This window comes from Marmota monax, unplaced genomic scaffold (genome assembly GCF_021218885.2).
Source record: "Marmota monax isolate L192 unplaced genomic scaffold, Marmota_monax_Labrador192_F-V1.1 WCK01_AAM20220418_F8-fsc00008, whole genome shotgun sequence".
In the NCBI taxonomy this organism is placed as follows: Eukaryota; Metazoa; Chordata; class Mammalia; order Rodentia; family Sciuridae; genus Marmota; species Marmota monax.
Genome location: NW_026694432.1, coordinates 26652233 through 26676248, shown reverse-complemented (window position 1 = coordinate 26676248; position 24016 = coordinate 26652233). Strand labels below are relative to the sequence as shown.

Sequence of the window (24016 nt, the reverse complement as noted above, 5' to 3'; positions counted from 1 at the left end):
CACCACGCCCCACGGCACAGCTTCTCCAGGATGCAGCATGCAGACGTGGTCAGGCCACAGCACGCTGGCTCTGTGGCTGCCCAAGGCCTGGGTCCCCCAGGCAGCAGCAGGGCTCTGGGGACATTGGAGGAGGCTGACTTCCTACAGAGGCCAGCATCGCAGGCCGGGCATGGCACACCCTGGAATCTGGCCATTAGAAGGCCAGACGCTCATGCTGTCCTGATGTGTCAGGGGTGGGTCAGTTTGCAGAAGGTGGCGTTTATTGAGCACCTACAACATTACCTCTGACCCCCAAGTGTCCCTCAGAAGGAACGCGTGTTCCCATTTGGAGGTGAGGAATTGAAGGCTCGGGGACAGTAAGTAACTGACCCAAGGTAACGGAGCTGGGTGGGGGAAATGCTGGGACAGAAACCAAGCCCTCAGGGTCCACCTGTCCTTCCTCAGGAAACCTCTGGAAACAGAAAGGAAGACCGTCCATTTTGCCAAGAGAGGTTTATTCCCAGACACATATGAAGCACCCTCTGTGCCCAGCCGTCACCTAGAACATGGAGGCCCGGTCTGGGCTCTTTGGGAAAGGGATTGACGCCACGCAGCACGTGGGGGCTCGCGCAACCCCAGCCCCCATCAGCACGGGAAGCTCAGCCTCCAGCAGGACTCAGGGCAACGAGCTAGAGCTGCAGGTGCCCAAGGCGACCACCAGGTGGCGGCAGTGAGCCGCTAAATCAGCCTTTGTCCTTGGAGACCAATAGGTCACCTTGGGTCATGTCTACTAGAAGCAAGTGGCAGCGCCTGACAAATGAAACAGCTCAAGGGGAAGGGACAAAGTGTGGACATTTTTAGGCATCCGTCCCCAAGTGGGTAAGCATGGCCAGGCTGCAGAGAACCTCAGAGGAATGCCAAGTGACCGACCGGGGCGAGGTGGGAGTCCTCGGGCATGACGGCCACGTGTCCCTCTGAGACCCTGGCCCCGTCTCCCCTCGCCGAGGCCTCATCGCAGACCCAGCGGCAGGGCTAGTCCTTCCTCATGGTGTAGCCCTGGATCATGCTGTTGAAGTAGGCTGTGGTGTTGCGCTCGGGGTAGAAGAGGATCAGGTAGCACTTGGGGCCGAAGTACCCCAGGGTGATGGCCAGGAAGTTGAGCACCGTGACCAAGACGTCCATGATGGTGACCAGCACGCCGTCGTGCACCGACATGAAGGTGCAGAGGGAGACGGAGGAGGTGAAGGAGAAGGTCATGCTGAGGGTGATGAACCTGGCCTCGTTGTAGTTGGTGGGCAGCTCCTTGCCCAGGTAGGCGAAGGTGAAGCCCACCACGGACAGCAGCAGGTCCATGCTGGTGTTGAAGAGCAGCCCGTTGCGGTAGTTGGGGTGGCAGGAGACGATCATGACGTTGTGATCTTCGGGGTCGGAACGGACGGTGGGGTTGGTGCTGGTGCCCAGCATGTTGCCCACCACGATGGCCGCCTTGATGGCCGTCATGAGCGCCACGAAGGCGTAGGGCCCGTGGTAGCGGACCCAGAAGCCGTAGGCCCGCGGGAGGTGGCGGGCCATCTTGAAGACGTACATGATCTGGAAAGAGCGCGCGGTGATGCAGGAGATGCAGACTGTGAAGCAGAGGGTGAAGAAGGCCTGCCGGCACAGGCACCGGAAGGCCGAGGGCGGCCCCACGTACACCCACGCCATGGCGTAGGCCAGCAGCAGCGGCCCCAGCATCAGGAAGCACATGGGGCCCCCGGCCGAGCGCACCATGGGCGTCGGGAAGTGCCACCAGAATATGACCAGGGTGGCCAGCGTGCTGAGGAAGCCCAGGGCGGCCAGCATGGCCACGATGATGGTGGGCGCCTCGTGCCACTCGAGGAAGGTCAGCCGCCGCTGGAAGCAGGAGGTGTCTTTCCTGTGGGACCACGAGGAGCTCGGGCAGGGCTGGCACACATACTCATCTACAAAAACCCACAACAGCCCCTGTCAGTGCACCTGCCTCCGGGCCCAGCCCCAGGCCAGAGACGGTAAGGGGCTCCTGCAGGCAGGGTCCACGCCGCTGGCTCTCCAAATGCCCCTGAAACTCCATTCCACAGACGAGGAAACTGAGGCCCAGCCAGGCTATGTGATTTTCCCAAAGCCACACAGCACATAAGTTAAAGAGGCAGGATTTGAACCCAGGTCCCCTTGACTCAGAGCCTTCCAACTGTAGTTCCTCCTGAGACCCGGCCTCTGGCGGGAGAGACATCAGCCTCCTCAAGGAACCCCTCGGTCAGCACTGTCTCTAGCACTGACCGCTGTGGCAGGCACCTGGGTTGGAGGGCCCCGGAAAGCGGGTGAAAACCAGCCCCCGGGAGGGGAAGGCCCGCGGAACCTTCCATGAGCTCGGGAGGACGAAGCGAGCGCTTTATCAGGAGCCGAAGCCTCTCACTCAACTCGCCATCAGTGAAGTCATAACATAAAACTGTGGAGACTCGACTCTGAACCGCGCTGACACTAAGTGGTCACAGAGGTGACATTCCCCCGGAGCTGGTGTCTCTCGGGAAAGATGCTCATTCCTGCAGTCAGCGCCGCCCCTGAGCCGCCACTGGGCTCCGCACCACCCCGGGCACGCAGGGGCCAGAGAGCGGTGGGCGGGTGCTGCCCGGGTCGGCCGACCGTCCTTCTGTGGGGAGAGCCACTCGCCCGCTCACCTGCGCACCGTCGAGTGGACACTCTCTGCCTGAAACCCCAGCCCGGGCTGTGTGCAGGGGGAGCACGGCCCCATGGCTTCTCCCCACCAGGTAACGGGGAGCCACACGAGGAATCAGACGTGGTCCTGGCCTTGGGACCCGCACCTCCCAGGGCAGGACAGGGCCAGGCAGGTCTGGTTGAAGGGTGGGACGGGGCAGGGGTGGGTCTGCGGCCTGGCGGGGGCTGTACCTGAGGTCTGGTTGCGGAAGGTGCCCGGGGAGCAGTCGATGCACTCGAAGCAGCAGGGGTGGATGCCCACTGGCCTCTTCCTCTGTCCCAGCTCACAGTTCTTAGAGCACATGGACGTGGGGACCTGGGGGGGCAAGAGACCCTGAGACCCTTTCCCTACTCGGGGCCTCCATACTCTCCCCAAAGAGTGGGGTGCTCAGGGGAGGGAAGCCTGGCCCTCACTAGCAAAGGGACAGAGCCTGGAGTCGCCGTTAGAACTGTAGCTTTGAAGGACCCTCTTAGTTTTACCTGCCCGAGACCTAGTCCACCTTCCTCTGCTGAAAGCATTCAACTGTTGAGACGGAGACTCTCTGAGGTTGCTGAGAGGACAGGAGGCAATCTGGAGCTGCTGGCAGCCATCTTGTCACAAAGGGGACAAAGCACCCAAGAGATGGAGAGAGTGAGACCCTGGATCCATCCTTGCCTGAAGCCCCACAGTCTATCTCTAGAGTTTTCAATTATGTCAGCAATAAATTAACTCTTTGCTACCATGATCTTCTGTCACTTGCAACCAAGACTGTCAGTGAGCACGTCCTTCTGGAGGGGCAGGGTTTCAGGTAGAGAACAACAGCTGGGCAAAGACAATCTTCGCTAAGATTTCTAGAACCTAGAAGAATCCAGCACAGAGGAGGCCTCCAAGCCTCATGCATCGAGAGGACGGATTGGCGTGGAAAGGAAACGGTAAGAGCGACAAGGTAGGAGAGGGGGACATGACCAGGAAGCTGCAGATGGTGGCAGTCGGCGTGTGCGGGCCGAGCTGACAAGTTAGGAGGGCCCATTCTGAACTCATCTGGGACACACCAACAATGTGGGGCGGAGGGAGACAACCAGGGCTGTCAAGTGTGCAAGCAGCCTGCTGGGTTTGGGCTGGGTGAAGATCATTCTGGTGACAAATTAGGACAGTGTCACAGAGTTCACAGAAGAAGAGCCCAGGGCCCAGCAAGGGGAGTCGCCGTGGGACACCGGGCCCCAGCGCCCTCTCTGCTCAACCCTGAAGTCCGGGTCCTCTGAGGTCTCTGTCTTCGTGTTCCACCCCTCCTGTCCTCTCGTGCATGGACATCAGATGACATTTCCAGATTTCTTGTCACCCTCCCTCACACGTCCATCATGAGAAGGGTCCCCTGGTCTTCTCCGCCTGGCACATGACCTCTCACGTGCAGGGATGTGTACACCAACATGCACGCGCACACACGCGCACACACACCCCTCACGCAGACCGACCACCGGGCAGCATCGCCGTGTATCCTCTGCCCACTCCTACACTGGACAGTGTGGGAAGCCATCCTGACACGTGACTGGGCGGCTCCCGTTAAGGGTCTGAGGCGTTCTGGCTGTGTCGGAACTTTCCCGGCCCTTTCCTGATGAGAGAACCCGTCCGTGTGGGGTGTGACTGACCACTGACCCCGGGGGCCCAATCACTGACCCTGACCTTGGAGTGCAGTCCCCCCTCAACCTTCATTGGATGGAATTCTCCCCTGAATTTCTTGTTCCCCAATAAAAGGCTACTCCCTGGCGTGTCCACTCTCTCTCTCCTGCTAGCCCTGAGTAATCCTTGCTGCCCTGCTGGGCGGTTAGAGGTCGGAGCCAGAGAGGGGAGCCGTCTCGGACCTGGCCATAGAAATAAGGTAACTGAGTCTGTGTGTTTTATTTCGATCTCTTCTAGCTAACTTTATGCCAAGAACCTCATTAATGAAACCATTGCACAGGCCGCATGGTGGAGGACAGCCTCTTCATCCTCTCCCAGGTAACCAAATCCATCCTGCCTCGTGCCCTGGAACCTCGTCCTGTGGACATTCACTCACTCAGAAAGCCACTGGGCACCAGGAATAGAGCAGTGACTAATGGGTACAAAGATCCTGCTCCAAGGGGACTTAGGGGAAGAGAGACCGAAACATGAAGTACGACAGACCACGGTTATAAATACCGTGAAGAAAATCAAAACCGTGTGAAGGGGGTAGGGAACGTTGGGGAGCAGCCTGCGAGGTCCAATGTGCAGGTGAGAAAGGCCTCACTGAGCAGGTGATCCTAGAGCAGAGACCTAAAGGGAGAGGGAGCACATCGGGGCGCAGGTTGCTGGGAGACTGAGCCCTAATCCCAGGATCCAGGGATGCTGCCCCTCCCCCTCCCCCCACATCCATCAGGCTCCTGCACAGTAACCCAGGCTCACGGTGCCAAGACCTGCATGGCCCAGACTTCACAAGAAAGAGTCCCTAGGGAAGCCTAAGGGACACGGGAGGAAATTTTAGCTTATGACCCCACAGTATATAAAACAGTAAAAATAGCCTAACTCCTATCCAGAGAAGCCTAAAATCTCATACTAAAAATATTGATCTCAGTTCCTTTTACCTAGTCCATCACGTCTGGTTTTCACTAAAAAAAAATCACAAGGCATGCTAACTGGCAAAAAAAAAAAAAAGTCTGAAAAGACAATACAGTCATTAGAACTAGACTCAACTATGACCAATATTTTGGAATTATCAGAGAAGGGATTTAAAACAACTGACTAATTGGCTAAGAGCTCTACTTGAAAAAGTGGGCAAAACAAGAAATGATGAGTAATGTTGGTAGAAAAATGGAAATTCTAGGGAAGAATGAAAATGTAATGCTAGAAACAAAAAGACCCAAGTAAAATAACAGAAATATAAAGTGCCACGGTGGGCGCATCGGTGGGCTTGAAGATCTGTCAACGGAAATTTCCCAAACTGAAAAACAAAGAGAAAAACATAGGGGGTGGGGACCAGAATATCTAAGAACCAGGGGACAATTACATCCCAGAAGGAGAAGAGGTAAAGGTACAGAAGGACTTAAGGTAATAGTGCTGAAAATTTTCCAAAATCAGTGACAAACACAAAAGCACAGATTCAGGGAGCTCAAGAACACCAAGCAGAATAAATGCCAAAGGAACTACACTGAACACATTATATTCAAACTGCAATAACAAAGACAAAAATCTCAATGGAAGCCAGAGGGGAGAAATACCAACAAATATGGTTACTAGAAGAAAAGAGAGAGATTTTATAATAATAAATACCTAGTCCATCAAGAAGATACAGCAACTATAAAATAAACATGTATGCCCCCAACGAAAGAGCCCAAAAATACATACAGCAAAAAAAAAAAAAAAAAAATCAGAATTTTGAAGGCATAGACAATTCAGCATATAATATTCAACAATAGGTGGTAACTTCAGTATTCTACTTGCAGTAATTTACAGAACTAAACAGAAAATCAACAATGAAATAAAAGATTTGAACAGCACCATCAATCAATAAAACCCAGAGAACACTTACACGGATCTTCCTAAGAGCAGTGGAATACATAATCTTCTCAAGTGCATGTGGGACTTGTTTGTGTGGGTTGGCTGCCAGTCACTGTAAGAAAATGCCTGAGAAAGCCAATTTAGAGGAGAAAATATTTATTTTGGCCCAAGGTTTCAAAGGTTTCAGTCCATGGCCAGCCAACTCCATTATTTATGGGCCTGGGGGTTGAGGGACTAGGACATCATGGCAGAATGATGTGGTGGGGCAAAGTGGCTCACTTTCAGGGTGGCCAGGAAGCAGAGAGAGAGAGAGGAAAAGTCCAGGGTCCCCCAGTGACCCAGGTTTCCCCACTAGGCTCCACCTCCTAAGGTTTCCACCCCCTCCCAATAGAGTCACCAGCTGGGGACCAAGTCTTCCACACATGAGTCTCACCCCAGATCCAGCTATGACAGGTCTCCAGGACAGGCTGCATAGCAGGTCACCAAACAACTTTTAATAAATTTAAAAGGATTGAAATCGTGCCAGGTGTGTTCTCCAACCACACCGTAATGAAATCAGAAATCAACAACAGAAGGGAATTAGAGAATTCGAGACCTTAAATAACACACCCCTAAACAACAGTGGGTCAGAGTGTTCACAAGGGAAAGTAGAAAACACTCTGAGACTAATGAAGATTCAAACACAATCGACCTTCACAAAAAGACGACTACTGTCGGAGTCCACTTACACGAGGTCACTGAGGTAGTCAAACTCAGAGACAGAAAGTGGGATGATCATTCCCAGGGAGCCGGGGGCGGGGGCATGGGGTCATTCACTGGAAACCCAAAGCTGAGTTTCAGCTTTGCAAGATGAAAAATTTTAGAGAGCTGTGGCCCCGACCCATCACTATATTGTACACTTAAAAATGGCTAAGACGATGCATTCGATATGTTTTTACCATAGTGAATAATTTCAAAAATTTAAAACAGACCCAAACTTATGGGGAGCCGTGAAAATAATATTTGGAGTAGTTATAAAAATAATTTTTTTTAAAAGATGTCAAATTACTAACATTCGCTAGCTTATCATGCAGTTAAATTTACTCTGCTGCTCTCTGTCACAAGGTAGTCTGCGTGGAGCTTGGTCACCTTGACCTGGCAGGTCACCTGGTCCACGGTACCCATCTTCATGCTATCAGGATCTTTGAGTAGGAAGTAGCCAGTACTTTTTTTTTTGGTACCGGGGATTGAACTCAGGGTCACTCACCCACTGAGCCCCATCCCCAGCCCTATGTTGTATTTTATTTAGAGACAGGGTCTCACTGAGTTGCTTAGTGCCTCGCTGTTGCTGAGGCTGGCTTTGAACTCTCGATCCTCCTGTCTCAGCCTTCCTAGCCGCTGGGATGACAGGTGCGCGCCACTGCTCCCGGCACCAGTACTTTTTGTTTATGTCCAAGGAAGCACTGCAGATGCCAGAGGGTAGAAGAAGAACCCTGGAGCTTAGGGGGCACAGCTTAGGGGTCCAGTGGTCTGGGGAATGCCAGGCATCCTTTCTAAGGTGGGAGACTGGTCACCCCTACCCCCCTGCCATGACAGTAGGGCACTTGGTGAACCGGTTGTTTGGATTTGGGGAACACACAAATTGTTCTTGGAAATTAACCTGAAAAGGCTGTCCCCTCTTTACCAGGTTCAGGGGCTCCCGGTTTCAAAACACAGAAAGTCACATGCCCAGACAAAGAAAGCCCTGGCTTCTGTGCCGGCTATTCTGTCCCTCAGGGTAGGACACCAAGCAGATGTGACCATCTGAGCGTGGATGCGGGTTGATGAATCCAACCCCAGAATCCTGCTGGGCTGTCCTGGATCCTAAGCACCTGACCCCAGGACGCCAGGTGACCATCAGCTTCTCAGGCCCGGGGCGGGGCAGGAACCACAGATAGAGACAGCACGAGAGCCACCGGCGCGAGGAGACGCCTCGTGTCGGTGCCTGGGACTCGCGTCCCGGCCTGGGCTCCCTCTCCCCGTGGTCAGCCCAGCCCAAGGCCGAACCTTCCCACAGCAGAGACCAACGTTGAGCCCCTCGGTGGCCCCGTTCCTGAGGCAGACAGCTGGCCACTCGCTTCAGACCCCGGCCACCCTCATCCAGGTGCTCAGACTGAAGGACGTCCTCCCGGGACCCCACACACCTCAGGGGATGGGGTGGCATGCCAAGGCTCAGCAGGCTGCCTTCAGGGTCACGCCTGTGGGTGGGGACACTGCCCTGGGGGGTGAGGTACACCGAATGAATGGCGGGCGTCCAGGGCCACAGCACCAGGAGCTGGGTCTTGCGGGCCCTCGGGGAGGAGAGGGCATCCACCACTATTCTCAGGGGCCCATTGTGGACTTGGCACGTTGCCTCCGACCATCCTAGACCATAGCAGGCAGGATCCCGGTCCCCTCAGGGGATGCCCACCACAAGCACCGCAGGGCTCTGCGGTCACCGCCTGGCATTCTGGGGTCCTCATGCCAATGAATGGCAAGCCCGAGAACGGAGGAAGTATGAGGGCCCAGAGAGGGGCGGGTGGAAGGGTGGTCTGGAGTCCGGGGCGCTCACAGGGAGCCTTGGGGTCACTGCTAAGGCGCAGCGGCAGCAGGTGCAGCCGCAAGGACAAGGTAGCTGAGGGCTCAGGCCAGTGATCTAGAAGCTGTGGCACTCACAGGGTCAACTCCCACTGACTCCTGGCCAGGGGACGGCAGCCAGCAGGTCAGTGCTGCCCTCTTCCGTCCCTCGGGAGGCAAGGTGGCTCCTCAGAAGGGCCTGGGAAGATGGGGCTTCACTGGCTCAGGCAGTGTCCAGTGGAGGACCTCACTGGGACTGACCGTCCCTCCTCCCTAGTGGACTCTCTGGCCTCTTCCATCCCCAAGGAGAATATTCTGGGCTCATCTCTTATCTCAGATTTCTGAGGAGACCCAGGCTCATACAGGGGGAAGCAGGGGCCTCTGCCTGCTGTGTCCCCTTGAAGTCCTAACCCCCAGGACCTCAGTAGGTGACCTGATGGGAAAGAGGGTCACTGCAGACACATTAAGTTAAGATGAGGACATATGAAAATGGGGTGGTCCCTAACCCTCTATGACTGGTGCCCTTCTACAGAGGGGACATTTGGACTCAGACGCACAGAGGAGAACAGGAGGCCTGGCGAAGGGGAAGAGGTGATGGAGGTGGAGCGTCCACAGGTCAGGTTTGCCAGAGAGGGACGGAAGCCTCCAGAAGCCAGGAGGGGGCCCGCAGCGTCACGGCCCTGTGCAGGAACCAGCCCGCGACAGCTGAGCTCAGGCTTCCAGCCCAGGACTGTCTGCTTCCGCCCAGTGCTCGCTGCAGCCCCAGGCTCCTCTGGAACCAGGGAGAGTGACAAAGGACCTTGGAGATGCTTGTAGGTCCTGGGTCCCCTCCCCAACTCCACCAGGCTGCTCTCTATCTCACCGGCTCCTGCAGAATTCTGTTTTATGGTCTCTTTTCCAAAGAGGGTAACACAAATAGCTGCAGATGGGCAGTCACCAGACACAGTCGAGGGCCTGGCTACCAGGACAAAGCCTGAGACTTCAACGACAGGCTGAGCAGAGTTCTATATACAGGGAAGCTCCACTGTGGACAAGCTGTGTGGGCTTAGGCAAGTCAAGCAACCTCTCTGTGCCTTCAGTGTCCTAACCCATAAATTGGGAAGATGTTAGCCTCCATCCCCTGGGGAATGACAGGAGAACTGAAGTCCTTGGCGCACACAAGCTCAGTGAAGTTTACTTGGCAGAGGCCCCTGCATCCCCCTGACCACCCAGTTCTCCATCAACAGGGAAGGACAGGACACAGACTGTAGGACAAACAGAGACCCCCACCCCACCCACCCACGCTGAGTTCTGGGTTCCCTCCTGATAAAAAGGGCCCTGCCACCCCAGCACGAGCGCCCAGGCCACCCACTGCCGGTGCCCGGGGCTGACCGTGTTGTTGTGGGCGTGCCAGGAGATGTTGAGGATGTTCCTGAGCCGCCGCTCCGCGGGGTAGTAGGAGGCGACGCTCGGGAAGGGGTTCAGTGGCAGATCCCATCGCCACTGGATGACGTCCAGGCGCATGGGCACGTCCCCTTGCTGGTCAAAGAAGATCTGGTTGCCCAGGAGGGTGAAGTTGACCTTCCAGATCTTCTCGAGTAGCTGGAGCGGTCAGAGGGAGGGAGAGAGAAGCGGAGCCGGCGTCAGTCTGGCCAGTCCCGAGCGAGGGCACCACCCCACAACCGCGGGCTCCACCCACAACCGCGGGCTCCACCCACAACCGCGGGCTCCACCCACAACCGCGGGCTCCACCCACAACCGCGGGCTCCACCCACAACCGCGGGCTCCACCCACAACCGCGGGCTCCACCCACAACCGCGGGCTCCACATCTGTAAATCCGGGCAGGAAGTCCTCAGAAAGAAGCCATGTGGGAGGCTCTGGGGTCCGAGGGCTCTGGCCTTGGAATCAGGAGCACTGGGTCCTGACCCTAGCTCTACCACTTGCCCTGAGGCCCCACACCTGTCACTTAACCTCTCAGAACACAGTCTCCTCTTCTCCAGAGTGGGAGCAGCAGGGCCCTATGTCTTCTGGGCTCTGAATTAATCTACACCAGGGGCATACAGAGTGCCTGAGAAATAGCACAGACTCCCCTCCCCGGGACCCATGTAAGGGGTCCCCTTTTCCCTGTAAGTCACCACGGTCATCCTCAAGAGGCCCAGAGCGCACTGTGTCTCTCACCCACAAAGGCCAGCAGGGGATTGCCCTGCTCCCTGGGTCCTCCCTGTCTCCCCATTCCTTGGGGTCAGCTCTGGTTGTAGTCCCTACCCACCCCCAGAGACTGGTACTAAGTGCAGCGTGCTCTGAATGGGGCATCCTCTGGCCTGAATTCCAGTCCTGCCTCTTGTCTTCAATTTTCTGTGTGACTTTGAGCAAGTCACTGAACCTCTTTGGGCTGACCCCAAAAGAGCCTCCAGCTGAGATAGCCTACCAATCTGTCTCCTAGATTTTCTCCTCCATAGATGGGATGATCTGTTGGGCTACAGGGGATCCAGGGCTCCCTCCATCTCAGGGTCTGGCAGAGTGAAAGATCCCTAAGCGAGCTGGTCCTAGTCCTCCCTTCCCTGCTCAGGGGGTGAGGTCCTGGCTCTGGACCTGTTGAAGAGCAGAGATGTCCAGTAGCAAAGCACAGCACGTGCATCTCCGACTCCCCTCTGCTTCCCCGACCCTCGGTAAAACCTTCCACAGGCCGGAAGGCTTCCTGGTGGGCTGTGTGTGTGTGAACGCAGAAAAACACAGATTTAGATTCCAGGTAAGAATCGGGGCCAAGCAGAACAGGATGCAGGCCTCGGGGAGCCCATGAGGAGCACAGGCCCTTCCCCAGGCCCTCAACCCCGGAGACCCTGCAGGGGACACTGAAGCACCCCCTGCCCCTGGGACTCATTCCAGCAAATTCTGCCTGAATCTCCAAGGACAGACTGACTCTCTTGGATGGCAACTAATTTTAAAAGGAATTTTGCTTGGGCACCAGGAAGTACTCGGGTTCTATGCATCCGGAGCCTAGTGATGCCCGTGGCCTCTCGCACCCCTTTGCCCAGTGCCCCGGGAGGCAGGGCAGCCTGGCACGGAGGCAGGCAGCGCCCCGTGGCAGAGTGGAGTCTGTCCTGCCCCTCGGGCCTCACCCGCCAGGGGTAGACCACCTCCTTGGCACAGTGGGTCTGGGTGCAGCCCAGGAGGCTGTGCAGGGCGTGGGCCACGGCGTAGACGGCCGAGTACACGCTGTAGACCACGCGCTCCCCGGAGCTGGTGAGGATGGTGTTGAAGGACTCGGTGATGTTCAAGCAGCCGTCGCACTCCTGGTTGCAGGTGGCCCGCGAGCTGGTCCTGTTGGGGGGCGGCGGTCCGTCCTGAGCGCGGCGCATGCGGAACTCGCTGAAGCCCAGCATTGGCACCTCCTGGGTGGTGATGCCCAGGAAGGTGCCCGTGTGGCGCAGCTCGGTGAGGTTGTGCAGGACGGGGTCGATGGCCCAGGACTCGGAGGCGATCCACACGGTGCCGGTGATGTTCCAGCGCAGCACCTGGTCGAAGAAGACGTGCAGGGCCAGCTCGGGGGAGAAGACCACCACCACGCGCGCCGTGGTCTGCTGCAGCTTGAGCAGGATGCCGCTCAGGTGCGCCCGCTGGTCGGGCGTCAGCGTCTGGTCAGGCTCGGGCATGGGCAGCACCTCCTGGAAGGCGATGCAGATGTCGCCGCCCTCCGCCAGCCGGTCGCTCAGCCGCTGGCTGTTGTCCCGGCCATAGTCGTCGTTGCTCACCAGCACCACGATCCAGTTCCAGCCAAAGTGGAGCATCAGCTGCACCATGGCCTCGATGTGGTGGCTGGCGCCGGACACCGTGCGGAGCATGGCCGGGTAGCGCTGCTTGTCACGCAGCTGGTCAGAGATGGCGCTGTAGGTGATCTGCCGGAGGGAGGGGTGGCCGGCGTTAGTGAGGCGCCCACGGGGAAGGGGGCCCACCTGCCGTCATCACCTTGGTGACATTTGGGGAACACGTGCTGCAAGCCACTCCAGGGCTGGGTATTCACACCACCACTGTCAGGGTCGTCCTGCAGTCATATGGGAGCACCTACTGTGTGCTGCACCAGCTAGGTGCTTTGCATCAGCAGCATTGTGATGATATCATTGCAATAGCACTTATTGAGCGCCTACTGTGTGCCACACCGGCTAGGTGACACTCACCATCATCATCACAGTCAGCAGCTGACAAGCACTTGGCTAGGCATTGTTATCCTCCCTGCCGCCCAGCAACATTTCCTGAGCACCTACTGTGTGTCCCTGAGCACCTCCGTCATCCCCAGGCCCATCCGCAGGCCCCCTCTCTTCCCCTGGCCTCCCGCTCCACCGCTTGGTTTTGTCCCCGATGCGCCTTCTGTTCCCTTGTGTTGCTGGTTCTTTTCCATCTGCCGTCCTTCCGGGGGTGACCCCACACCGCCCGGTGGCGGTAAATACCGTTTCCATGCCAACACTCCTGGCATCCACCAGGTTCAGGCCTCTCGGGGACACCAGGCTGGCTTTGTGACAGCTGCTGACCTCTCAAACCTCACGTGCCCTGACTGCGCTGGAATCCCACAAGGCCACAGCCCTGCCCTCCCTCAGCAGGGAGCCCGTCCTCATCCTCGCCTCTCACCAGGCCGCATTCAGTCAGAAGGTGTCCATCCGAGACCTGCCACCGCCCCCCGGGCCCAGTTGGGCCATCGTCATCCCCGGCCTGGATTTCCACGTGGTCCTCGCACCTTCCCCCGTGCAGCCCAGCTGACCCTGTGCACACGGGCCACGGGCCACGCCGCTGCTCGGTGCAGAAACCCCCCAAGTCTCCTGGCGCCACTCGGGAAAAGCCAGAGGCCTTCAGTGGCCCCTAAGGGGCCCATCGAGGGCCCACCCCCTGCCTCCCCGACCTCTCCTTGTCCCCCACCGGGTCCTGGTGGCCCAGTTCTGTGCAGCTGCTTCTTCCTGGAAGGTGCTTCTCCCAGGTGCTCTGAGCCCCTCCCTGTTGAAGCCTGCACCCTCCCTGCACCCCGTCTCCCCCTCTGCCCCTGCCTCCCGCCCCACTGCTCGACTTCGCCCTGTATCCACTGAGCGTCTCGCCTTGGAACATTCTGGAGCACCGATTATTTCACCTGTTGTCTCCCTCCCCCTAGAAGACAGACCCCAAGAGGACAGTGGCTTTGCTTCTTTGGTTCCCGGCTGTATCCCCAGCACCTGCCACAGCACCTGGCGCACAGTAGGTGCTCAAGAAATAGTTGTTCCCTGAATGACAGGATGGCTTCAGTCCTGGACTAGATGCTTCCCACACAAACATGAACACTTCCTGAGCACCTACTAAGTGTCAAGACCCTGAGTTAGGTGCTTTTACTTGGTAAAAACTACAGCAATGATTCCAGTTGTTATAACAACCTACTGTGTGCCAAGCCTTATGCCAGCTGCTCTCTGATGAGTAGGCACTCTAAACCAGTACTGGGCTGGGCACTTTCAATCATGATGACGATGACAGTTTTAGCAGTGGTTACCTAATGGCACTTTCCTGAGGACCCCCATGGGGCAGATCTTGTGCTGGGCACTTTCACAGAACATTGAGCACCTTGCGAGTGTTCATTCCTGAGCTCTACTTAATAACCATAGCATTACTGACCACCTACTATGCTCTGGAAACTCTTGCGGGTCAGACTTCACTCTGCAGACAGGCCTCTCACTTTACAGGTGGGGAAACAGGCTCAGAAGGGCTCAGGGGTCTGCCCAGGCCGCACAGCAGCCGAGACTCGGCCAAGATGCACCCCAGGCCCGTCGGCCTCCAAAGCCTGGGCGGCCTCCCCCAGGCTGGGACTGGTGGGGGAGGGTTCTGAGCCTCCTGGGTCACCACCTTTCTGTCCCCTGCCCCGCCCCTTCCCCCAGGGTCCGGCAGCCTCACCTGTGGAAGGAGAAAGAGGGAGAGGAAGTTGGCCACCGTCTTGGTGGACTCGGAGTTGTCAGGGCCAATGACAGCCACCACGCGGGGCACATAGTCGCTGTAGTCCTCGAGGATGGGCAGGAAGTAGTCCTCCTGCGCCAGGAAGTAGAGCACGGGCTGCACGTTGTTGGAGAGGTAGCAGATGTCCACTATCTCGTAGCCCAGCAGCAGCCCGGGCAGCAGGCTCGTGTGGTTGTTGATCTCCTCCACCGCGAAGCGCATGGCCTGCATCAGGTTGGAGCCCAGCACCTTCAGGTCGTACCTGGGGGCCACGGCCAGGTGAGGCGGAGCGGGCGAGCAAGGAGGGGAGAAGAGCAGAGGGAGAGCCAGCCCTCCTCCCCCCACGAGAAAGCCAAGCCCCAACCAAGAGGAGCCGCTCGGGAAAGTTCTGGCACAGTCCTGCCACCATACCATATCCCAGGGTCACTCTTTGCCCTGTGACCCCCACACTGAGATCCCTGTAGCCACCCTCACTAACACTCCGTCACCCACAGACAACTCCATTATCTACTGTCACCATCATCACCCCGTACATGTAATGGCCACCATCACCACCACCACCACCATCACCATCACCACCACCATCACCACCATCACCACCATCACCATCACCACCACCATCACCATCACCATCACCACCACCACCACCATCACCATCACCACCACCATCACCACCACCATCACCATCACCACCACCATCACCACCACCACCATCACCACCATCACCATCACCATCACCACCATCACCACCACCACCATCACCACTACCACCACCACCACCACCACCATCACCACCACCACCACCACCACCACCATCACCACCACCACCATCACCATCACCACCACCACCACCACCATCACCACCATCACCATCACCACCATCACCACCACCACCATCACCACCATCACCATCACCACCATCACCACCACCACCATCACCATCACCACCATCACCACCACCACCACCACCACCACCACCATCACCACCACCACCACCATCACCGTCACCATCACCACCACCACCACCATCACCGTCACCACCACTACCACCACCACCACCACCATCACCACCACCACCACCATCACCACCATCACCACCACCACCATCACCACCACCACCATCACCATCACCACCATCACCACCACCACCACCACCACCACCACCACCACCACCATCACCACCACCACCATCACCACCACCATCACCACCACCACCATCACCACCACCACCATCACCATCACCACCATCACCACCACCACCACCACCACCATCACCACCATCACCATCACCACCACCACCATCACCACCACCACCACCACCATCACCACCATCACCATCACCATCACCACCATCACCATCACCACCATCACCACCATCACCATCACCACCATCACCACCACCACCACCACCACCACCACCACCATCACCACCACCACCATCACCACCACCACCACCACCACCACCACCACCATCACCACCATCACCATCACCACCATCACCACCACCACCATCACCACCACCACCATCACCATCACCACCATCACCACCATCACCATCACCACCATCACCACCACCATCACCACCACCACCACCACCACCACCACCATCACCATCACCACCACCACCATCACCACCACCACCACCACCATCACCACCATCACCATCACCATCACCACCATCACCACCACCATCACCACCACCACCATCACCATCACCACCATCACCACCACCACCACCACCATCACCACCATCACCATCACCACCATCACCACCACCATCACCACCACCACCATCACCACCACCACCATCACCACCATCACCACCACCACCACCATCACCACCACCACCATCACCATCACCACCATTACCATCACCACCATCACCACCATCACCACCACCACTACCACCACTGTCACCATCACCACCACCACCACCACCATCACCACCATCACCATCACCACCATCACCACCACCATCACCACCACCACCATCACCACCACCACCATCACCACCATCACCACCACCACCACCATCACCACCACCACCATCACCATCACCACCATTACCATCACCACCATCACCACCATCACCACCACCACTACCACCACTGTCACCATCACCACCACTACCACCATCACCACCACCACTGTCACCACCACCACCACTGTCACCCTCACCACCAGCACCAGCCCCACAATGCTCCTCCACCAGCACCACGGCATCAACAGCATCAGTCTCGCCACCCACACCTGCCACCAGCCTCGCCGTCACTAGACTGCCCTTCACGTCACGGCATCAGAAGACCCAGCACCTCGCTCAGTGTCATCACCGGCACCTTCCCTCGCCACTCAGTCCAGCCTGTCATCTGGTGCTGTGTCAGTGGGGTGCGCCTGCGGTCAGCCCTCGGCCGCCTTTCTCCCTGCCCCTCCCCTCTGCCCCCTGGAACGCTCCCCTTCGGTGGCAGGGTCACTATGTCATCTCAGGCTGGCTCCAGCATCTGGCCTCGTGCTGGCAGGAAGATGTCCCCTGCCCCATGTCTCGGTGGTCTGTCATCCCAAGGGGCTCATGGAGGAGGAGCCAGAGGAGACTCTGCAGCCCTGGAAGCCCCCCTGCCCCCCGGAACACGCAGGCCTCTCGTCCATCTGAGAACCCGCTGAGGAGACCACATCTGCCTCCCAAGGGCAGGCCCCGTCTGACCGGCCTGTGTGGTCTCCCTGGCGTCCCCCATTGCCAAGTTGGGAAGAACGGTATTGATGGTCCCTAGGACCCCTCTAAGCTCCAGCGTTCTGTAACGCCACAGACAGAAGTGACATTGGGAGGACCCAGGTCTCAGGGTCACAAAACGCCATCGTCAGAGATTCAGTTATGTGGACTGTGCGTGGCCTCCCAGGGCACCTGCAGGCTGGACCCAGACGAGGGGGCCTGAGACGAGCCCCCTAAGGCCTCGCCCTGGCCCAGCCTCCTGTGGGCCGCAGGCCCAGCCCTGGCTTCCCACCCAACGCCCGCCACCTCTCCCAACCTCCCACCGAGACTCACTCCTCACACTTGGGCACCTGCAGGACATTGAGATGCGCAGGGCCCTTCATGTTGGCATGGAGGGTGAAGAGACCACCCAGCAGGTAGTCCCCAGCCAGATAGAACTCTGAGTTCTCGGTGGTCCGGGTTGGCCCGGCCAGGACCTGCAGCAAGAAGATTAGGGAGAGGAACATCTTCCCCGGGCGCCCCATGGCCGTGAAGTGACAGTGTCGGGAGGAGGCTCTGCCTCCCTGGGGAGCCGGAGGCTTGACCCAGGACATTTGCACAGACATTTACATAGCGACGGTCCTGCTGCTGACTGTGGGGCACCAGGACAGGTGGGGGGCTTCAAGGCTCTGGGGACAGGAGAGGAGACCAGAACTAGGGAGCTCCTTCCTGAGAGCCCAGGGTGGCCTGGGAGGAGGACCCCATTTGGAGGGAGAAGGCACCCTATGACCTGGCCACACCCTCACGCCTGCCACTTGGCTGGGAACAAGTTTCTTCTCCCTAACGTTCAACATTTCAGAAGTTAAGGGCCCTGGCACTCCCAGGAGATGGGACAGGTGGCAAAAGACCCCAAGAGCCCAGCCAGACCAGGCCTGGCACAGGCACCCGGCCCACGGGGTGCTCCAGTGGCCTCTGTCAGCAAGAGCCAGGCATCGGGACGGCCTGCCGCCCCACCTCCTTCAGTGCTCCCAACAGCCAGGCTGTCCCCACCCCCACTCAGATGAGGAGACTCAGGCGCCGAGGAGCTGGAACTCAGCAGGGCTGGGGCTCAGGCCACGCAGTGTGACTCCATGACAGGTCACCCGCCTGCCATTCCACGTGACGTCACGGGGTTTCTGCCACATGGTCAGCCAGCCCCCCCAGCTCTGTGATGAGCCCCTCCGAGTGCCCACCAGGAGTCGGAGGGAGGAGACGCCACCAGGGGACACAGAAGGCCTGTCCACACGGCCAGGACAGGGCCTGGAAGAGGCTCAGGGGGCAAATCAAACCGCTCAGAGCTGTCCCTGGCATTCACCTGCTGACGGGAGAGGGGCTCCAAGATACGAAGAGGTGACAGAGACAGGTGACAGGTGACCTCTGTTGAGCTCCTCCTCCTCCAAGACACTGCCCCACACCTGTTCAAGGACCCGCTGGGCAGCAAAGCCCTCACCTGCACATTACCAGGACCTGTTTCCAGCCTCGCCTTGCAACCCGTTCCTGCTGGGAACCCCGAGGCAGCACGACTCTGACGACTTTTATTGGACATCAGCCTTGCTGTGTGACCAAGGGCAGGCTGCTTAACCTCTCTGAGGCTCTGTTTCCTCCCCGTTGAAATAAGGATCATAACTCGGCTCATGGGACTGTGGCGTGGGAATTAAATAAAATAGCACCTGCAAACAGCAGGGCTCAGAGCTGTCCCTGGAGAAAGGGGAGACGGCCAAAGTGCTAGGTTGTCCCTTCTTGTAACAAAACGGACAGCCACCAGGGACACCCCTGGCTCCTTCCCCAGCTGAGAGTGTCCCTCTGTGTCCCCAAAGTGTCTCATAGTTGCCCTGAGGAAGTTGGGTGTCTTCAGCAGCTCCAGAGCCGGGGACAGACCCCTCCTGGCCGATGTCCTCGAGGTGAGACCATGGGCATTTGAAATCAGTAGCAGTGGCGGCCGCGCCTGGGACCCCAGCGAGTCGGGAGGCGGAGGCAGGAGGATGGCAAGCTCCAGGCAGCCTGGCCAACGCGCGAGAGCTGTCTCAAAATCAAAACCAACAGGAGCGGGGCTGGAGCTTGGGGGTTCAATCCCTATCCCTGAAAAAAACACACAAAACCAGCCAGCGAGGCCTGGACTCAGGGTTCCCTGGTGATCTTGGGCCCGCCCTTGACCCCGGCCCACGTAGACCTGTGCTGCCACGAGGGGGAGGGGACAGTGCTGCCCTTCCCCCACTCGGTGCCCCCTCAAGACAGGTGTTGGAGGAGGATCGGCTCCGGGCACAGCCACAGGGAGGCGCTATGATGCACGTGTCACCTGGGAGGACACAGGAGCTGGGGGTCCTGGGATGCTCTGGAGCTGGGGAGGCCATCGGTGCAGTGGGCTGGACTGGCCATGACATGAGAGCCAGGGACACACAAGGGACAGACCTCAGGGCCCCTGCAGGGCAGCCCAGGTGGGCAGGCGCCCCGAGGGGCATTTCAAGTCAGAGCTGAGGCGGCTGCAGAGACGCTCACTCCCATCACGCAGACAGGGAGACGAGGTCCAGGGGGCAGTCACCCAAAGTCCAGGAAGGCAGGCTGACTTCCCTGGGTCCCCCAGGCCAATCACACGCGCCCCTGAGGTCGGGTGAGGAGGAGGATGGCACCGGCCAGTTGAGGCTCCTGAGGGGAGGCCGATCTGTGCTGTGGGAGCTTCAGTGTCCAGCGACTGTGATGAGCTCAAGGTGTTTCTACGGTGACGCATCTTGAGGGCTCCCCACCTGCCAGCTCCTGTGCTGAGCATGGCTACGCTCTGTCACCTTAGGCTATTCTACCTTTCAAGGTATGACCGCTATCTTCCCATCCTGCAGAAGAGGAGACTGAGGTTCAGAGAGGGGCAGTGACTCAGTCAAAGCGACCTACCAGTTATACAGACTGAAGCTGCCCAAGGCTGGAATGGGACCCTACAGGATCCACGGGGACTGAGGGGTTCCAATAAAGAGGAACAATGGGGTTCCCCTGAGCAGGCTGTCAGCAGGGACAAATGCTCTCTCTGAGCACTGGAAGATGTCCCGCACCTGGCTTCTGGTCCAGCTCTGCCCCCATCCCAGGGGGACAGAGTGGATGCCATCCAGTGTCCTCAGGACGCCACGTTGGTGATCGTCATCCAGTGATGGCCTGCACCTTGAGGTGGACCAACAACCCTCAGAGCCTGGTCCAGGACCGGATGTCCCTGGGCTCACACTGTGTGACCACTGGTCGCCGTGGTGACAGCCAGCCACGACAGACTTATGCAAAACCTGTGGGGAGGCAGGGAAGGGGAGGGGTGGGCCATGGAAATGACCAGTCCAGAAGGTGCCCATTTGCCTTGGCATCCGCTCCCTGGTGCTGTGGAGAGGACCTGGGCGCAGGCTGGAGGGGGCCGCCCTGCACTTCCTTCCCCCCAGGCCCTGGTGGTGTGTGGGGCTGGGCCCGGGGCAAGGCTGCGGCCCCCCACCCTGTCTGTCTTCTCCCACTTGCTTCTCCGCCCCTCCTGCCGGTCCCTTCTCCCAGCACACCCTCGGCCAGGCCACGCTGGGCTGCAGGGAGCCCAGAGAAGGGCGGGGGGACAAGCTGCTCTCCAGCCTGCTGGGGAAGGCCCGCTGGGGAGGCCTGAGCCGCAGTTCTCAGAGGCTCAGCCCCAGCAGTCTCCTCATCCTGCCCCTCGGGGGGGCGGAAGGTCAGGCTGGCCCCAGGGCTCCCCTAGGACTTCCCCAGCCGGGTGACTGCTGTGGCGTGGACACTGCTCCTCCCGCCTCACCAAACCTGCCTGGGTCCCTCGCTACCTCCCTGAGCCTCAGTCTCTCATCTGTAAAATGGGGCTAAATATGTTCACCTCGGTCCCAGGCTGGCGTGGTCCAAGAAAATCAGTGCGAAGACCTCCCTGCCAGTGGGTTCTCAGCTACACCCGAATCGCCCCCTTCCTGGCACGCGTGTTTCTGGGATGCAGACACGTCACAGAGGGTGGAATTGCTAGTTTTCGTTCATCAAGCGCCCTTATGCAAAATCTGTGGGGAGGGACCTTATTTTTAAACTTTTCACTCCCTCCTCAGCTTCCTGAGAATGTCGACCCCCGAGCTGGGAGGTCAAGGCACAGGGAAGAGGGTCAAGGCCAGGGATCCTGTCCCAAGCCTGTCTGGCTCTGGGGCTGGTTATGCCAAGTGCTTGTCAAATGGAGATGTGGGATGTGTCATTCGTTCCTGGTGACCCGTTCCCCTGCCTGGGCGTCAGTGTCCCCGTCTGTAAAATGGAAACACCGGAGCTCCCTGGGTCTGTGCAGAGGATGAGACGTGGTGTCTGAAGCATTGGGCTCGATGCCCGGGCATGGCGCGTCCAGCTCAGTACAGCCTCTAAGCAGAGCCCAGGACTGCTGCGGAAGGCCAGGGCCTGCAGAGGGGCCGGGCCTGCACCTGACCTCCTCTGCCCACCCCCGCTGAAGCTCGGGCCAGACCAATGGCCTGGAGCTGGCCCAGGTGGCCACTCATTTCCTTAGAGGGCACGCACCACTGGAAGCCCGTGGGACAGCGGTGGCAGGGATGTCCGGCCTCAGTCAAATGGTTCCGCTTCAACCCAGGCTACGGCTGGGCTCCTGGCCACAGCAGGGAAATGAAGGACTCCTTGGGTGACCACGGACACGGGGACTTACGGTGGTGACCATGCAAAGAGGCCCGAGTTCCCCGGGCAGGGAGCAGCCGCTGGGCCTCGAAGGCCACCAGCCCCAAGCTCAGGGTGGTGGAGGGCCACGGGAACAGAGTGAGTGGCAGTTTTGTCACCCCTTGGCCCAGCGAAAAGGACACGGAGGTGGGTAGGGGGGATACAATGGCCCCGGCAGAGCATGCGGGAGCCAGGGGCCTGTTGGAGCAGCGGCCAGGCAGCAGGAGCCGCGGGCCCAGCCTGGGTTCAAGCCCACTTCCACTAACCAGTCACATGACCTTGGCCAGTTCTTCCACCTCTGACCTCCACCAACCCTGCCACAAAAGCTGAGAGTGACCGACCTGGTAAGGTCGCCGTGGAGGCTACACGAGCTGGGGGTGCCACTCAGGGGCAGAGCACTGGCCTAGCACATGAGGCCCAGGTTCGTCCCCAGCACCACACGGAGGCTGCATGAGCCAGTCTGCCAAGACCCAGCCAGCTCTGCACTGAGTGACCTGAGCAAGTCACATGTGGCCCTTGATCCTGAAATGCCAGCCTTCCCCTCCATCTGCTGGGGTCAGGGCGCCCCAGGTACCGTCCTCTGTCCCGGGGCACACCCTCGCGTGGGCTCCCTGTCTGGAGGCCAGCCCCGTCTCACACAAATCAGCGGTGGCCACGAGGGAGTCGGGATGCGCCTGCCGAGGAGCCGCGGGCCCCCGCCTCCCCAGCTCTGAGACCCTCCATGCCGACGGTCCTGATGGGGGACTATGGAGGGAGATGTGGGCTAGAAACAGCCCTCCTCTGCTACCTGAAGGTGGAGACGGGCCAGGACACGTCCCTCCAGAGGTCAGCTGGCCTGCCTGGGCCTGGGCCTGACCAGGCTCCAGCCAACGGGCCGTGGGTGCTCCCCTCCGCGGCATTGGTTGAGTTGAGCAGGTCTCCTCAGGGCGGTCAGCACCAGGTGTGGACGTCAAGGTCGGGGAGAGAGTAGTTTGGGGGCCACACAGAGCTGGCTGATTCCCAGTGACACCACACCCCTTGGCAAGTGCCCCGACTCTCTGCACCCCAGTTTTGTCATCCACAAAATGGGAGTGTGGCAGCCCGACTCGTAAGACAATTGTGACTGAGGAGACAGATGCAGAGACAGGGGTCCCCAGGAAAAGACCCAACAAGAGAAATCAGAGAAGACAGGCGCACACCTGTCATCCCAACAACTCAGGAGGCTAAGGCAGGAGGATGGTAAGTTGGAGGCCAGCCTCAGCAACTTAGAGAGACCCCATCTCAAAATAAAAAGGGCTGGCTATGTAGCTCAGTGGTAGAGCACCCCGGGTTCATCCCCAGCGCTGGGAACACACACACACACACACGAGAAAGATCTTAAGGGATTGGCTCATAGGACCGCAGATGATTCAGGTTTAAAATCTGCATAGCGGGCAGGCTGGAGGCCCAGGAGGAGACCGCTCATGTCCAAGGGCACTCCACTGGCAGAAGTCCTTCTGTTCATTCTTGTTCTATTAAGGCTTCAATTGATCATGGGAGGTCCACTCACATTATGAAGGATGATCTATTTCCTTTTTAAGTTCTATTAATTTAAATATTATTCTTATCTAAAAAATACTATCACAGAAACATCCAGAATGTTGAGTCAAACATCTGGGTGCTGTGGCCCAACCAAGCTGACATAAAATCAACCAATCATCGAGTGACAGTGGTTGCTGTGACCACAGTGGGTAACGGGAAGCATTTTCTACCTTTGGTGCTGTTCTAAGCACCTTATTCCCTTGGTAACCCATAGGTGTGTACGTGAGGGGATTAATGTTTCACTGATGAAGAGACAGACGGTCAGAGAGGTGGCAAATCTTTTGCAGATCACCTGACTGGGAGGCAGTGAGCCAGGATTTGAACCCAGGTCCTCCAGCTCCAGTTCCTGCCACCTCCAGAGAGACTCGCAAATATCAGGGCCTCCCCT

General features: G+C 58.4%; 1 protein-coding gene across 1 annotated transcript; it reads right to left on the bottom strand.

The window, feature by feature from the left end:
• Nucleotides 1-505: 505 nt before the first annotated feature.
• Tas1r2 (taste 1 receptor member 2) lies at nucleotides 506-23997 on the bottom strand. The gene is made up of 7 exons (XM_046418832.2): nucleotides 20454-23997; nucleotides 17731-20240; nucleotides 14655-14955; nucleotides 11873-12649; nucleotides 10145-10354; nucleotides 2902-3025; nucleotides 506-1940 (listed from the first exon to the last, which is right to left on the bottom strand). Exons 2-7 carry the CDS (start codon nucleotides 18000-18002, stop codon nucleotides 1012-1014), a joined length of 2613 nt encoding a protein of 870 aa, XP_046274788.1. The 5' UTR covers nucleotides 18003-20240; nucleotides 20454-23997; the 3' UTR covers nucleotides 506-1011.
• Nucleotides 23998-24016: the final 19 nt, after the last annotated feature.